Source organism: Haliotis asinina, chromosome 12, assembly GCF_037392515.1.
Source record: "Haliotis asinina isolate JCU_RB_2024 chromosome 12, JCU_Hal_asi_v2, whole genome shotgun sequence".
Taxonomy (NCBI): Eukaryota; Metazoa; Mollusca; class Gastropoda; order Lepetellida; family Haliotidae; genus Haliotis; species Haliotis asinina.
Genome location: NC_090291.1, coordinates 13,502,582 through 13,519,295, shown reverse-complemented (window position 1 = coordinate 13,519,295; position 16,714 = coordinate 13,502,582). Strand labels below are relative to the sequence as shown.

General features: G+C 36.6%; 1 protein-coding gene across 2 annotated transcripts in view; it reads right to left on the bottom strand.

Moving 5' to 3' along the window:
* The window catches only part of LOC137258099 (H(+)/Cl(-) exchange transporter 7-like), a 144,632-nt gene that overhangs the window by 52,134 nt on the left and 75,784 nt on the right, over window positions 1–16,714 (bottom strand). For both annotated transcript variants that reach the window (XM_067795659.1, XM_067795658.1), the window contains exon 2: window positions 1,096–1,419. In XM_067795659.1, coding sequence (XP_067651760.1) covers window positions 1,096–1,419 — 324 coding nt within the window. The remainder of the gene's footprint in view (window positions 1–1,095; window positions 1,420–16,714) is intronic.

Genomic DNA, 16,714 nt, shown 5'->3' with positions numbered 1-16,714 from the left:
ACTATTCCCAAAGGGGGCATTTTTCTTTAAGGAATTGGGCTCTGTCAGAATCAAAAGGAAAAAATTTAAGGAAAACTTTTGCTAGGAGGGTCCAAAAGGCATTCAAAATTCGGAATTCATTTCTTAAATGATGCATGCTGGAAATGGTGTTATACAGAGAATCTAACCAGCATCTTTAAATAGGAAACATATCAATACAAACCAACTAAAGTTCAAACCTTCAAGCCTTGTTGAAAATTATAAACCTATCCATCCACATATTTAGGAATCCGCAAATCTTTACACATTTCAAAGTACGGACAAAATGGACGTCACTCTTGAATGCTTCACCTGCCTCCATTAAAACTTGTATAGTTGGTGGAATGAGAAATAATAAGATAAAAGTTGAATCATTGAATAGTGTGATCAAACCCAATATTTAATTAATGGTAGCTATTTCTCAAAGTTGTATGGCACAAGGCTCATACTGAAATACAAAATATACTTACAAAAAGTGTGCACTTTGAGAATCTTACCCTCATGTCTACTGATATCAATTCTCTGAACACGAGTTGACAAAGTTACATATACACAAGGCTTACCAAAGATACTTTTACCTTTATTAACAAGTGTTGATATAACTGATATCAGTAGACACAAGGGTGGGATTCTATTTATCATCAAAAATCATTCTTTATTAATTTCCGATGAAAAATGTATATCTCTCAACACTGTACTACCTTTAGACTTACTTTCATTGTAGCATTGTCAGGGCATTGTACAAAATCTACTGTCAAGATGATATCTCCTAGGAGATCTCACATGATTTCACACAAGCGATATCTCCCAAGAGGCACAATTCTGGATGATAAATGCACATATGTTTGATAGTTCGCTCCTTAACGCCGCACTCAAAATCTTTTCCATCTATTTGACTTGTTCTATAAAAGCATCATGTCTGAGCCAGACAATCCAGTGACTGACATCATGAGTACTGATCTGCACAAGAATTGGATGTGATTCTGACAACTCAATCCTCATAGGCACATCTTATGACAAGAATGGGTTGCTGAAGACTATTTTAACCATTCACTAGTAAATTTACTTAGTACTTACTTTAAACTTGGAAGACAGGAGTGCTGTAATACTGTTTTGAGTCAAGGTGTCCGTCGGTTCTGTTTCGCTGTCGGCAAAGTCGAACTGGGTAAAAGGAGTCTGAGGTCCGTTTTTGTTACTTGCATGGACTGGGCTAAGTTTAGGCAGTTTTGGGGACCGAGGAATTCGTGGGGAGCGTGGAGCCCTGGATAACCTTGGTGACCTTTGATACTCATTCCGGTTCGAGTTGTAGATAGGAATCCGTATTTGTGGAATCTGGAGATCATTCTGGTTCTGGTTTGGTGATGTCGGACTGAGATCATTTTGAACTGGTGTTACAGTGAACTGAAAATACAATAGAAGAAAGTCATTAAATCAAAGAAAAAACAAAGATAGTTTGTGTTGAAATAATTGACACAGATTAGAAGGAATAGCATTTAGGACTGGTACACATATGGAACAGTGAATGAGTGAGCAGGTTTTGTTTTATTTTTTATCTTTTTTGCTGCACTCTGCAGTATTCCAGCTATATGCCTGCAGGCTGTAAATAATTGACTCTGGACAAGATAATCCAGTCATCAACAACATGAGCATCGATCTGTGCAATTTGGAACCGATGACAACCAAGTCAGCGAGGTTGACCACCCGATCCCGTTAATCGCCTCTTATTTCAGTTATACATCAACATGTTAGCATGACTTTGGTGGAATATTGGAAGCTGTGCTTTCACTACTTTCAGGCCTCCCTAAGTAATTGAAGGAATTAAGGCAAATTTGAAGGAATTGCATCTCAAATGTAAACAAACACAGCCCACTCGCAAAACAATTGTAGCAATATCCATAGTTTAGCCTTTTTAACATAAACACAACCCCCTATAGCAAGCAAAGTCAGTAATCCTTGAAACACACTCGGCCATCTTTGGAGATTTCTCAACTCCGTTCCGTGACTTGTCGGGCGCGTCCTGAAACTCACACATCTAAACATGGCGTCACTGTAAGGAGCACCTGTCTTGATGAGTTTTGTTTTTAGTTCCAGCTATTTCATTTTTATAATTATCCACCTCTGACCACCCTTGTTGAATGTGTTTAGGAAATAAGGTGTTGTCGGGACTATAAATGTGTTTTTCAAGAAAAGATTGTCAATGCAGAAGAATGTCATAAGTCATGCCCCTGGAGGTTGTTTACGTATAAACATCTGAAGTCTCCAGGGGCATGACATGACACTCTACTGCTGTGACAATCTTTTCCTAAAAAAATAATTTATAGCTCCGACAACACCTCATACATAAACACATTCAACACGGGTGCTCAAAGGGGGATAAATTGGTGACAATACACATCTGGCCGATTGCTTGCCATGAACTGTAAAACATATATTTGGGCAGCTCAATTCATGCAGAGAAAATAGAAATGACAGCTGCTGGTTTACAAAGCTTTTAAATGAAGATAAATGTAAAAGCCAGGGACAGGACTGAAATTTGATACTAGTATTAGCAACTTGCTGGATTACACAGCTGCTGGGTTTGACAGCTCCCACTGTATTAGTACAGAAGTGAAGCCCCTCAAACAAACTGAGGCAAATCTGGGATACGATGACACACTTTTCACTGAGTTACACATACAGCAAGTTCCAGATGTAATTTTACACATACAACGAATTGAATATCCCTGGTGTTACCAGGTAAATGTGTCTACTGGACTGGAGCAATTTTGTTAAAAGAGGTAAAACTTACAATCACAAATTCAGAATGACTGCAATTATATGCAATGCATATTTAGACAAGTGAGAAAAGATGAGCTATGTTTGACAGGTGTCATTAAAAGTCCCAACTGCCCAACCCGTTTTATTGATATTCTAAATAAAAAAGTGAAATGCTGACAATCGACCATGGATTCACTGACAACACCATCACTCATTAGACATCAACCATATAATACATCTATGAATGAATCACTATCCATTATTCACTGACAACCGTTCATCTTTAACCACTGAACATCAGTCACTAGCCATCAACCACCCACCACTAACCCATCAACCACTGATGATCAAACAGTCTTCATCATCCATTCAAAGTATGTCTTTCAGCTAAAAATTTCACCTGTGGGCCATTTGGTTCTCAGTTACAAACACATCTGAGAAAATTCGCAACAATTTGTCAACAATATTCTTCATTTCAGGTAAATATGCACCCCTATCCAACATTTTGCTTTGACTGAGTGAGTGAGTGAATCAAGTTTTACGCCACTTTAGAAATATTCCAGCAATATCACGGCCGGGACACCAGAAAATGGGCTTCACATATTGTACCCATGTGGGGAATCGAACCAAGGTCTTCAGCATGAACCACTACGCTACCCCACCGCTCCTATTTTTGCTTTCAGATTCAAACCATGTACTTATTTAGTTACCTACTGCACATATTTATTTTCAACTTTAGGCACATAATTCTTAATGTTTGGTGTGATGATTCATTAAAACACATCGATGCATCAATCCATGGGCTGCTGATACTATGAATCAATACAAAGATTTACACTGTCATATAGACCATGATACATCATTGTTTAACTTTGAACATTGCTGAATCACAATATCAGTCAAGATATACCATTTTTCAAGATCTGCAAAGATTTCATTCCATTATGTGACAGCAGTGACAGCGTACAGACATAAACGATGGTTTTGATCTATGTTTTCTGTTTATAACACTATCATGTTCTACATATTTTGTTCTTGTTTTGAAAAAAAGTCTCTAATGTGACTATTTTTCAAATGAAAGTTTCTTTCATTTAAACATTATTTTTGTTTTAATCTTGGTGTTTTGTAGTTGGTGTAAGAATGAAAGGTTTAAATGTCGTGATGTGTATGGCATTGCCACCCTTATGATGGGATTTATATCATATTACCGATTAAATGCACCATCCGTTGACAACATACAATCGTGAATAAAATGTCACCATCATGATGTATCATATCGCAGGATATATGCCAAAAGATCAAAGGTGCCGACAATACTTTATAAGCCTTTTTGCAATGCGTCAGAATGCCTAAGTATCACTGCACCATTCTAGTCTGTCCCCTAGTAATCAAACACTTTTGCATTACGTTACAATGAAACCGACTTCACAGTGCATGTCAGTTGCCATCGACTGCTACAGTAAACTCCAGTGCATCCCGTTTCTTGGTTTGCACAGTTGCGTCACTCAGCCAACATCACTGATGGAAACATTACATTCATGTTTTCCAACGGACAAAACATCTCATAGTTCGATTCACAAATTTTTAATGACACAGTAACGTTTGCAATGTTACCTCCCCACAATGCAATCATGGAATGACGCTTGACTAGTCAGTTTCTTCAGTTAAAACATTTAGGAAAAAACAACAAAAACATTATACAGACCTTCATAGTTTAATTCTCAAGCACAGATATAAAAAGTTAAGTCAACAGTACACATCACACCTTGAGTAAGTTTGATGTCAAAGCATCCACACCTTTTTCTGTGTTTGAGGTTTCGCAACTTTGATGCAGACAAACAACTTCTGGTTTCATGCAAATAGCAATTTTATATTTAAACTAAATCTGAAATAATTTCACTTTACAGAACGATCGATTTTGAGAACGTGATTGCAGTGTCAAATTCATATAATATTATTTGAAAGATGCCTAAAAATTGATTTATTAATAAAGTATCTTTAATAATGATTATTTTGAAAATGTTGTCACAATAAATATGTCAGTTTGTTTTGTGTGTAACCGATCATACTTTTGACATTAACTCTTCTTTTCATTTCGACTGCCAGTCAGTTTTAACTCAGTTTTTAAAATGAGCAAATTCTGCAGCAGAAAATGTCAAATTCTGTACAGATTCTGCAAGAAAATGCGTTTTCCATGGACCAGACGTTTTTCTGGATGGAAAGGTAAATTCCGCAATTTTTTCTGCAACTGAGGAATCACGGAATCCAGGAGGACTGGTATGTGCTGATTCAAACTTATTTTGGAGGTAGAAATACGATGTTCATATTGCCCCATATGGTTTACATTAATCACATATGTAACTGAAATAAATTTGAGAAGATATTTAACCTGAAAGTAAACCATCATCAAACTGTTTATCATCTGTTATGTCTGGTAACGTTAGTTTTACTGTAGGGCAGCAGACACATCAAAGGAACAGTGTGTCTGTTAGCCTTGTGCGAGGATTCTTAATTTAGGTCACGGACACTGTCATTTGTTTCTGCCTGAGATCAATCAAAATTATCCTTGAAAGTATTAATTTGGCATCTTGGAAAAGTTTTGTAATATAGTATAGTTTTGCCATGAACTATTATAACATCACATCACCTGGACTACTGTCCTCACTGCACTGTGCTAGAGCGAACTCTATTTCCTAAACCAGCACTAGTAAATTGTCAGATTATTGCAACAACATGTCGAACACTCATTACATAACAGACACACAATACCAGACATGAATCACCCTTCCCTTCCATCAGCTGTACACAGCCAATCAAAGTAACACTTACTCATTTTAATCTGCACGTTTCATAACAACAACAGTATTGGTTGGACAAGAGAGTCCACTGATGTGTTATCTTTCAATTGCAACGAAATCGTTTCCTCATCCTTACTGTGTGACTACCACATTTGGAGCTTGGCTGGCACATAATTATCATCCAGAAACTCACCAAAGATGGAACCAATCTTGAAGAAACCTATTAAGTTTGACTGCTTATTTTGGCAATTTCTTAAACAGAATTTCTGAATAATCTTTATTAGATTTCACCAACCTCCATTAGAAAGCTAAGGTTTTTGCTTTTTAATAAATTTTTATCAGAATTTTAGTCATCTTTAGTAATTGGTTTCTGGGGTTTTCAATTCAATTCAAAACTTTATCATTTAAAGCAATGTTTAAGTGTTGACTGCAGTAATCAAGAGTCACTTGACTTACATGCAAAAGTAAAGTATCATGGTATTAAAATTTAATTTCATCTACTTTTTAAGATCTAATACCTCAACTACAATCAGAGTTTGAAAAAGTTTGAATTGCAAACATCAGCAGAAGTGTTTGCTGAGTGAAACGTGAGTCCATCCTACACAGCCTGTCAAGTTGGAAGTGTACAATCTGTAACAGGGTTCGAAAGGAGAAAGGCGCAGGTGCTTGTAGACAACAAATGAGAGTGATGACAATAAATAAGTACTAAATATTCTGACGAGTGGGTAGCTTGTCATAGATTCCGTGGTCAGATTATGAGTGAAATCCAAAATAAAAGAGTGAAATTGAAAATGAGAGCAGCCCTACATAAATGGTTGACTGAATGCCTGAATGAGCAAGTGAGTTTCTGAATGCTTTTCAGAGTGAGACCCTGAATGAAATGTCATGAGTGACTGAAAGAGTGCCTGGCTTGAATTATTGGTTTCATGACTGAGTGAATGAGTGAGTGATGAAGTGGACAGGTGGCTTCTGCCTATTAGTAGGTGAGCATGCCACTGAATTATACCCTAGTGGACAGTGGAGAAGCAGCCTTGTGGTGAAATAAAAGGGAAATAGAAGACTGGTGTCCCCCGACACCATGACTGAACAAATGAGGATATAAATGAGTGATACCCTGTTGAGTGATCGTATTAGACAGTGACCTACAAAATACTATCATCAACAAACCAGATCCACGTGGTCTTCAAAATGAACTGAAAGCTTCTCTTGTAGTGAGTGAGAGAAAGAGTGGGTGAGTAAGTGAGTGAGATGTTGGGGTTTTACGCCGGTTTTAGCAATATTCCAGCAATGTCAAGGCAAGTGACACCAGAAATCAGCTTCACGTATTCCACCCACATGGGGAATTGAACCTGAGCACAAGGCGTGACGAGCGAATGCTTTAACCTCAGGGATACCCCTCAACCACCTCTGGCAGATAGAGAAACACGTACAAGAATTTGTCTCAGAGTAGGTAACGAGAAACACGCATATTGATCAACATATATCTAAGTGCACAATAAACCTGAGTACAACTGAAACTACATGAAAGTAAAATGGGAACTGGCTATCATGACTTTCATTTCACAAGACAACTTTCGTTCAAAGATGAATTCCCAATTCCACACCATCTAAAACAACTTTCATACCGATGAATATAAGGATAATAAAAGGTAGAACAATTCATAACGATTCTGTACTAAAAATAACACATGGATTAGAAAACATCACATCTGATACAGGCCACAACACAACGTTATCTATAATTTATCAATTAATTATCGACATCGTCACGCAATACTCTGCGCAATGTACTGATGACACGGATCTCTACTGAAGGTGTCTTCAGTCTTATCTCAAGCTTTTATTTAACACCAAATAATACATAAGGGAATCTGCCAATAAAAACAGTAGGCATGGACCGAAATACATCACACACAGCTGATCAACAGCTGATAACAGAACTTTGCTTCTCTCCATGAACCATGGGAATTTTATTTGTTTAAAATTTAACAACAGGATCTGAGTTCTCTTTGATGACTTGTTTCTAGAGAATTCAGTTGATTACTTTACTTTTCTTACATTTAAATGAAAATTTGATTTTGTTTATATGAAATATATGCTGCTTTAACTGGAAGGATTTTTTTGCAGATCAGCAGTACTACCCCTGTGTTTTCAAGACAGTATTAGATTTTAGAATGACCAGGGCAGTATGAGGTTTTAAATAAACTAAGATATGCTGATAGAAACGAATAAAGGAACACATGTAGGAAAATACAAGTATTCCTTTAATATTTTTGAGTTTTCATCACCAGCTTTGAATACTGGAAATAAATAAAGGAACACCTCCATGTAGTGGTGTTCCCTTATTTGTTTCCCTCAGTATATTCATATAGACTACCCCAGAATCTGATATTCTACCACTGGTCTGGCATGGAAACACAAAAAGTACTTTAAAATTTCAAAACAACCTAAAGGCACCAGTACACAACCAGACCTATCCATGTGCCAAGTTTGGTGAAGAAGTAGTGAACAGTTTTAAAGTTTTACTCCAGAAAAGAAAGTTACCACCAAATTCAGTGAAAGTCGATCTTGTTGCAATGGAAAAGCAAAAAAAGTATTGTTTTCTGAATCCAAACCTACCCAAAGGCACCAGGACACCACCAGGTCTATCTATGTGCCAAGGTTGGTGAAGAAATAGTGAACGGTTTTAAAGCTCAGCTCTGAAAATGGCAAATATGCACAGACACTGACACAGACACACACACACTGATGAAGTGCATTTTAATACCACTGTGAAAAACAGGGGATAAAATTTAATGCAAGAAAGACCAAAAAGAAACATGCAGAAAATGGGTACCCAGTAGGAAGAAACTGTAATGTGAACATAGAAGCATGAAATGCTTAACTTGAATTGAGCAATATAAGTATATATGGGAATAGACACACTGCTGTGTCATTGTACAATCCTCCATTCTCACATACACCAAACATCAGCAACCTCCATGTAACCATAAAATTGCCAACAAAAGAACAAATCTTTATGATTCACAGTATCATCATTTTCATATTTGTTAAATTCCTTATGCATGGCAGCCCAATTACGTCGAAGAAAGTACACGATTATGAGAAGCTCACTGAATGAACTGACAAATATTCAATACAAAGCACTCAACTCAAGAGTCCATGTAATCTCAAAACAATTACCACTTGCAAGCAGGAGAGACTGATACACACACACAATCTTTAATGCGATTTTGATGTTTGGTGAGTAATATTGTCAATACTGACAAAACCAAAATGGATATTGCAAAATCTCAGTTTCAGGAAGTATATTTTACATGGAATTCAATAAATCTAAATAAAAAAAAGCAAGTTCAGTTGAAGGAAAGCATAAAATCAATTCCAACTTACACTACTATAAGCAGTTTTGAGTGATCTCAAGTGTCAGTTCAGCTGAATGCGTAACAATATCCAGAGACTGAGCAAGAAACAGTTACAAAATATCATGAATTTGCTGCCAAGTTATAATGGAATTAAAAGAACCTGCAGCAATTTTAAGGCCAGTTCAAGAACATTGTTCCACTTATCTCGGCAAAAACAGGAACAAAGATAGGAACTAAAACATCATCAATAATCTATGAAAGCTGAAGACAAAAACGTGAATTCCAACCAAAGAATTTACCCACTGAGTAGGAATTACTCCTGCAAACAGACCTTGACCTTCAGTGTTTTAGCCAATGAATATCATGCATGATCCAAATTCATTCTTGATCATTATGTAACAAATGAATTCTCTTGAGACAGATTCATAGATAGAATGAATTGTACATTAGTCCTACAAAAAGGCCATTATGCAGATGCTGTATTTCTGCTGAATTTCTATATATAGTGTTGAATATTAGCCGATTCTGACTTTGAAGAAACACGAGTCAGTACAATATTGCTTGTCTAGATTGATGTCATTTAGTACATACAATGAATGTACAGACGCAGCAAATAAGAAATAAACCTGGCAGGCACATGATAGCAAGATCACAGAAGTAATCTTGTCATCAAAAAGCAAGAATATTTCCCTAATAACCATTTTGGAATTAATGGTTAAGATCATTTTTATTTCCAAATCAAGTCCAACTAATATCAAAGGCCCCAAAAATCCCAACCCCATTCCCATTAAAGACTCCGTGAAGAATTCAAATGAAAATTTTCTTTAATTCATTTTGTGTTATAGATTATAATGAGAGTACCATTGAAAACAGGAAGTACTTCATTACTAAATGTTTCAAAATTTTCCATTACTAATTCGGTCCGTTGTAGTAGTTTGGCAATATCTGTTGAGTTTTCAACTTGAAAGATACATGCTGTTGAATATTCTCATAAAGATGTAGATGCAAGTCATGACATAGATTATCAATTCTGTAAGATTCAGTGACAGGACTGAAAAGAGTCATCAATCAAAATACCCTAATTTTTCTTTAATTATAAAGAAATGTAATGCCTGACAGTACTGACACAATCACAAAGAGTTTCTTGAAGTTCCTTTGGCATCATTAAGACAGAATCAGGGTGTTTTCTTTGTTCTTCTGACAGAGATGGAAAGAAGGGACTTGAGGACGAAATGTGATCATGACAAATATCTGACATCTGTGTGAAATACGATCACATCAAGCAATTGGTTTAATGGATCTGCTTTTTGCTGCTCATGATACTAGCACCTTTATGACATTTATTTCAGAGAAGTGGAATTTATCTGAATGTCCATCTCTGATTGTTGGTGTTCATTTTTCATGCCTAAATACAAAATAATATTTAAGTACATCTTTTGGTGGGTTATATATTTCCTAAGGAGCTAAGAATGAAAACAAAGAACATGCGTATCCATGACAAATGTAATAAATGGACGTATCATTATTGTATTACTTTAAAACATGGGGTGGTGGAATAGCTAAGTGGTTAAAGCATTCACTTGTCACCACAAATGTCAGGTTTCGATTCGTCACCACAAATGTCAGGTTTCGATTCCTCACTTCGGTGCAATGAGTGAAGCCCATTTCTTGTGTCCCTCATCCTGATGTTACGGCATAAAACCAAGCTTGCTGAATCACATTTACAAAATGTTGGAATAGCGCTTCCAATATTAGTGTTAATCATAAAGGACAAGAGAAAACAATTAATGTGTGAATGTTGAAGTATAGACAGGAAAATATTGGCAACACTCCATTAATTACTTCCAAAGGTGTGAGATTGCCATGTTTAGGGACAGCTTTGCCAGCAGCTCCTAATGCTAAAAACGGGTGAAGAATACATTCAACTAAGGTAACTCCTGACACGTGTCACCATGATGGCGCATTCAGAACAAAATTACAGTCCATGTAACCTAAGAAACTGAATGATTTTATGGAGACTAGTCTTTATCAAGACATCGGCAAAAGTAGAAGCTGTTATCCAAGGAGAAAGATAGTAACAGCATCCTGATCGATGTGTATAGTGCACAACACCTCAGAGAATACTGGTGATTATTAACTCACGTATGTTTGACACATGAAATGCTGCTTCACGTAATTGGTTACCTCCGTTTGAAATAGTCATTAGCTGATATGAGATTAATCTTTGTAACACGTTGAATGATATGTGAGGGTTGTTCTTGGAATAATTTAAGACTCCTCTTTAGGAAAGTAGTTTCTAAAAGTGTACTGTAAGTGAAGCCATCTGCTTTCTTAGAATTTTATGCTTTCATCAATATTTATGAGAATATATTTTTGTGAAACGTGTAATGAAATTTAGTCCAGTTGAGACTCTTGAAAAAATTGTTTGAATGGAGATCCCAATTAACAGGTCCAATCATCTAAGATATTTTCAAATCTCTCAAGAGTTTCAAGCATAGATTTGAAATTGTAAATCTCATTCAAAACCTATTATGTTCCAAAGAATGACAGCCATCAATATAATTCATAAGCATCACAGTACTATAAATCATAAATGTGTATCTGCTTGCATGGTAACTGGTCGTTTACTGGTTTTAAGAAGACAGGGAATTGAAAAAACAAGTCTGGAATGCCTTGAGTCTGTCTGTATATAGCATTCTAATGTGAAATCAACTAAGAGCAGTTCTACTGGACTAAATGCACGCAATGAAGAGACAGATTGATGCTGAGTATCACCTGACACTGCCTCCATAATCTAGTGGATAGACCCTCTGCCCAGACAGCTGATAAGGTCGGTTTGATCTCCAATGCATCATACCCAAATCATTAAAAGATGGTATGTTTTGTAACCCTGTCTGGCGTTCAGCTTCAAAGGATAAAACAATGGTTAGCCTTGAGTTTGAGCTGGGTAATTACAGTAGATTAGCATTATAAAACCACCATTTGTCTGGAGTAGTACAAGGTACATTTTGCTGGTCTGACACTGTGACTGAGCTGCATATTTTCCCTTCTGCCCAGTCCTTTCCTCAATGCTAAAGCCACAAATGAAGCAAGTCTAGATTTCCTCATGTTCTAACTCTTCCCCAAAAACTTAAAAGGAATTGTCTGTTTCTATTGAAATTGCACATATTCAGAGACAGTCTCCCAGTACCTGAAGCACATTATATTCCCTTCGGCACAGCAGTTTCTGCAATGCTCAGCCCTCCTCAGGTTCTCAATCTCCATTCTCACTGGATCTGCTCTCCATTTTATAAGGAATTGCTTGTTTCCATCAAAATTGTATACATTCAGAGACTGAACACTGGTTTAGCAATATCTCTGTACTTTCAACACATTTTAAGCATGTTTTGAAAAGAAGCATGCTGATAACAAGGCTATGGTGTCCATTAAACAACTTAATTTATTCACAAATATGGCAAAACCAATTTATAATTATTTCCGGTTATTTCTTTACACTGCCCTACTGCTACAAAAGAGGGTACATTATCCCACTGAGGTTGACCTGATCCAGGTTAGAACAGATCTTCACCACCCTTTGCTTGTCGTAAAAGGTAACTAACAGGAATGGGTGGTCAGGCTCACCGATTTCGGTGACACATGTCATCATATTCCAACTACATCAACGGTACTCATGCTGATGATTGCTGGATCATCTGGTCCAATCTCAATTATTTACAAACCGCTGCCATATAACTGGAATATTGCTGGGAGAGGTATTAAACAAGCAAGCAACCAACCAACCCACTGAGAGCTGTTTTAACAGCATAATTGGCCTTAACCTTTCTTACTGAAAGTAAATCACAACATTCATAGATTAGGATGGGGCATCTATATGTGACCTAACCAACTACACAGAATGCCTCTGCATTAAGATAGTCAAGCCTCTGCAATCTTAATACCATCAGACAAGCATTCGCTACAATTTCCCATACACCTCCATCAGCAGTTTCCGTGTCGGATTCAGCTGTGGTAATCAACTGTTAACACATCACCTTCTGCAGAAAGCTGCTTTTGTTCAGTGATTAATGCCTCACTGATAACCTGCTCCCATGAATCCTAACCTGCGCCCATTAATCCTAACCTGCTCACATTAATTCTGTTTTCGTGTTGTCCAAGACAGAGTCTAACATCACCCATAACTTGCTGCACTTTGGGTAATGATACTAGGATTGGTAATATTTGACAGCGATAGTGATGTTGGTGGTGTTGAAGGTGGAGGTTGTGGGTGTTTATGACCACAGTAAGTGACTTAAACATATTTATTTCATGAAAAATCAACAACAGAATTTTCATGAAGGGGATAGGTCAACAAGCTCAAGAGAACTTATATGAAGACCACTGCAATATATAATGGTTTGCTCAGCTAAAGCGCCCTGTTTCAATTATAAACAGATGGACTGATTTTAAGATATTTGATGGAGTTTGTGGATTCAAGGAGGACGTTCCATATAAGATTGTTTCTAATGAAAAGCCATTGATATGATAAAATTTATTTCCTCTCATAGCATCAAATCTGGGACATACAAAGAAATGATGACTTGCATCTTCAGTAAGGTGGCCTCACTGACAATCGGCTACTCCCTGATATATGTCCATTGTATTTGTTGGCATTAAGATCATTACATCCTAACTTTTAGGGACAGTGGAGGATTTGGCATAATGACCATGGTAAGTACGACTGTGATGGAGAGAGGGTAACCAAAATAAATGACGTTATCTAGGGGCCAGTCATAAAAGGAATAAACATTTGTGCAGGATCATTTAAAAGGGACATTATATGATACAATACAAGTTTCTATTGCATGTTGTTTTTTTTTCAAAGAAAGCTGTGTAAAACTATTTCAGGATATGGAGAGGGTCCTCAGAAAAATATGAAAAACATTAGGAAATGATCACTATTTTCAGAAACACTTGGGACTGCAAAACTTCTAACAAATCACTGAAATGACAAAAACAAACAGCTACTAACATGTCCATATCTCCTGTTTTAATAAGATCCAATTGCTTACAGCATCACACTGAAAGGAATAATTAACTTGAAAGTGAAACAGTATAAACAAAGTAAATGGAGGACATTTTTATAACAGTTGTTGAATTAGTTTTGGGCAAATAACTGGAGAACAGGATGTTTATATTGTAGATGATGACAGTGAAATTTACAAGATACAGTATAAACAAAGTAAATAAGTGGAGAACAGGATGTTTTATAATAGTTGTTTTTCCCATGACATTTTTCCTATGACGTTTTTACCGAGCACCATACCATCACCTATAAATAAGACATCTGTAAGACTTCATTTTAATTCAGTATTTCTACACTCTAAAAGGAAAATAGACCATAATGACATCTTTTTATGAAAAGAGACCCGATGAAAATGTTCCCCTTTATCATCACCACGTTGTGATTTTCTCACCACCGACCATCATCCAGTGTTGCTGAAAGCAACGACTCCCCATGTGCAAAATATTTCAACACAGGACCATTATCAAACACCCAGAGGTGTAAAACCCTTGTTTGAGGAAATAACCATTAGCAGTTTCAAGAATTCTCCTTCATATCCCCTTGAACATAAAACCAATATTCTACGATATTGCCCACCCTTCAACACCCTTTAACGAGTTAAGCACTTCACCTACATGTTGTTTCTAAGGGGCATCTTGCCCTTGCTAAATACAACTCCCAACAAAACAGAGTCAGCTAACTCAATAAACAGAAGGGATTACCCTCAGTCTCCAATGGCACTAGTCTTTTTGTAGTGACGGCGCCAAATGCTCAATCTGCTTCTCTGGGCTATCTCTCAATGCTAAGATAACAGTCAGCATCAATCGTGGCATTCAATTGGCATCAACACTGCGACCAAGTTAATCTGAAACACTTCTGTTGTAATATCTCTGCATATTGAATCTTGATCAAGGATAAGCTCTAGGGAACTAAGAGATGACTCCTATCATATCTCATACTTTATCGTAGACCAAACCCTTACAAATGCCAAGGCTCCAGACAGATCTTAAGGATTGCTCATAGTTTATCTGTAACAAGGTATGGGTATTTTTCAGGCGGTATTCAAGATATTTCTCTCTTCTATTTGGTATTTATAAATGAATTGAGTCTATCATTTAAGAAAATACTCAAAAGAACTAACGCTAGTAGTTCATTAAAAACAATTTGGGTACAGTACACAGTTTTTGGGGTTTAGAAATACAGTTCATCATATCCATTAATTTGTTATGTTTGTGTGCTCATCATAAAGGTAGTCTACTGTAATTGCACTTGCAAATGGATATGCATTTGCAGGTAGAGCTCCTGACGATGGGGCTAGAACAAGCCCTGAAACATATTACTCCTGAATAAAAAGAAGATCTCTATGTTTAACATCTATTCCATAATGTCATCTGAACAGAGGATCTATCAAAATTTGGTCTTGAAAGTTTTCTTTGGTCACTCAAGAATGTCAAGTTAGGCCATGAGTCTGTTCATGTCCTGCCCTAAGTATTTCACCATGACCTAGGGCAAACTGTGAAATATGTCTAAGTTGCAATAACAGAGTAAAGTGAGTGAGAGAGAGATAAGTTCAACACTTTTCAATTTCCCACATGGGTACAATCTTTGAGGCTCATTTCTGGTGTCCCTGTCGTGATACTGTTTATCGCTGCTTAAAGCAGCATAAAACTTTACTTACTCACTCACTTTAAACACAGTAGTATCATTGCATAATATATGTGAAGAAAGCTCCAAACATGGCATAGGTACAGTGCTTACAAACCTAGAAACATGCCAATTGTCATTCATTATTTGAACCCACAATCATAGGTTCCTGGAATGCCCAAGGGAGATAACACAGCATAACAAATTGACTTACACGAAGACATCTGGCCCACCTGTGCTCCCATAAGCTAGTGCTCATAATACATTATTTACTGCAGATGAATTCATGTATACAAGATGTATTCAATCAAGGCTCTGTAACATAATACTGCATGCTGAACTGGCCACACTGGGTAAAACCAGTGTTGTTAAAGAGTGATTCCTTTCAGTTTATCTTGACAATTTGTTTATCAGAAACTCAAATTAATTAGGTTGTGTTTTGTTCTTGTTTGTTCAAACAAAAGCAGCCAGTATGCTGTATCAGCTGGATCATTAATGCTTTGAAAGTAAACTGAAAGAAAATGAAAACCTGACATTTGACAAATATGGCAGTAAAGGAGTCATAAAGAATCATGAAAAAAAATCAACTGTTTTAGAAACCTCAACATTTTTTAAAACTAATTCCATGTATTGTAAAATTATGAATGAAATTTCTGCAATAACTGAACACACTGGACACGTAAACCTGGAAATTAATCCATCACTGTCAGTTCCACTACAGAATTTATGATCTGCATCCAAAAAAGGTACACCAGATCCGGAAGTATTATGGGAATACAAAAACAAACTCGTGATTAAACATGCTCATATCCAATTACAGTGGTATCTCTGCGCAAGTTAGCCAAATAGAAAATTGTCCATTATTGTTGAAGTTCACTCATTTTTGGCCTAATAGCACCTAAACACAATGCAATCAAACTTCTAAGCACTATCAACCAGACTTTGTAGCTTTATTATCACCTTATGGCACAATATTTTTTATATTGATAAGATGTTGATAAGTGAATGCCATTCTGTGAGGAGGGGCAGAATGTATGTCATATGTCAGAAGAACCATGGTAAGATGCTCACAGACAGAGAACATATTTTGCACC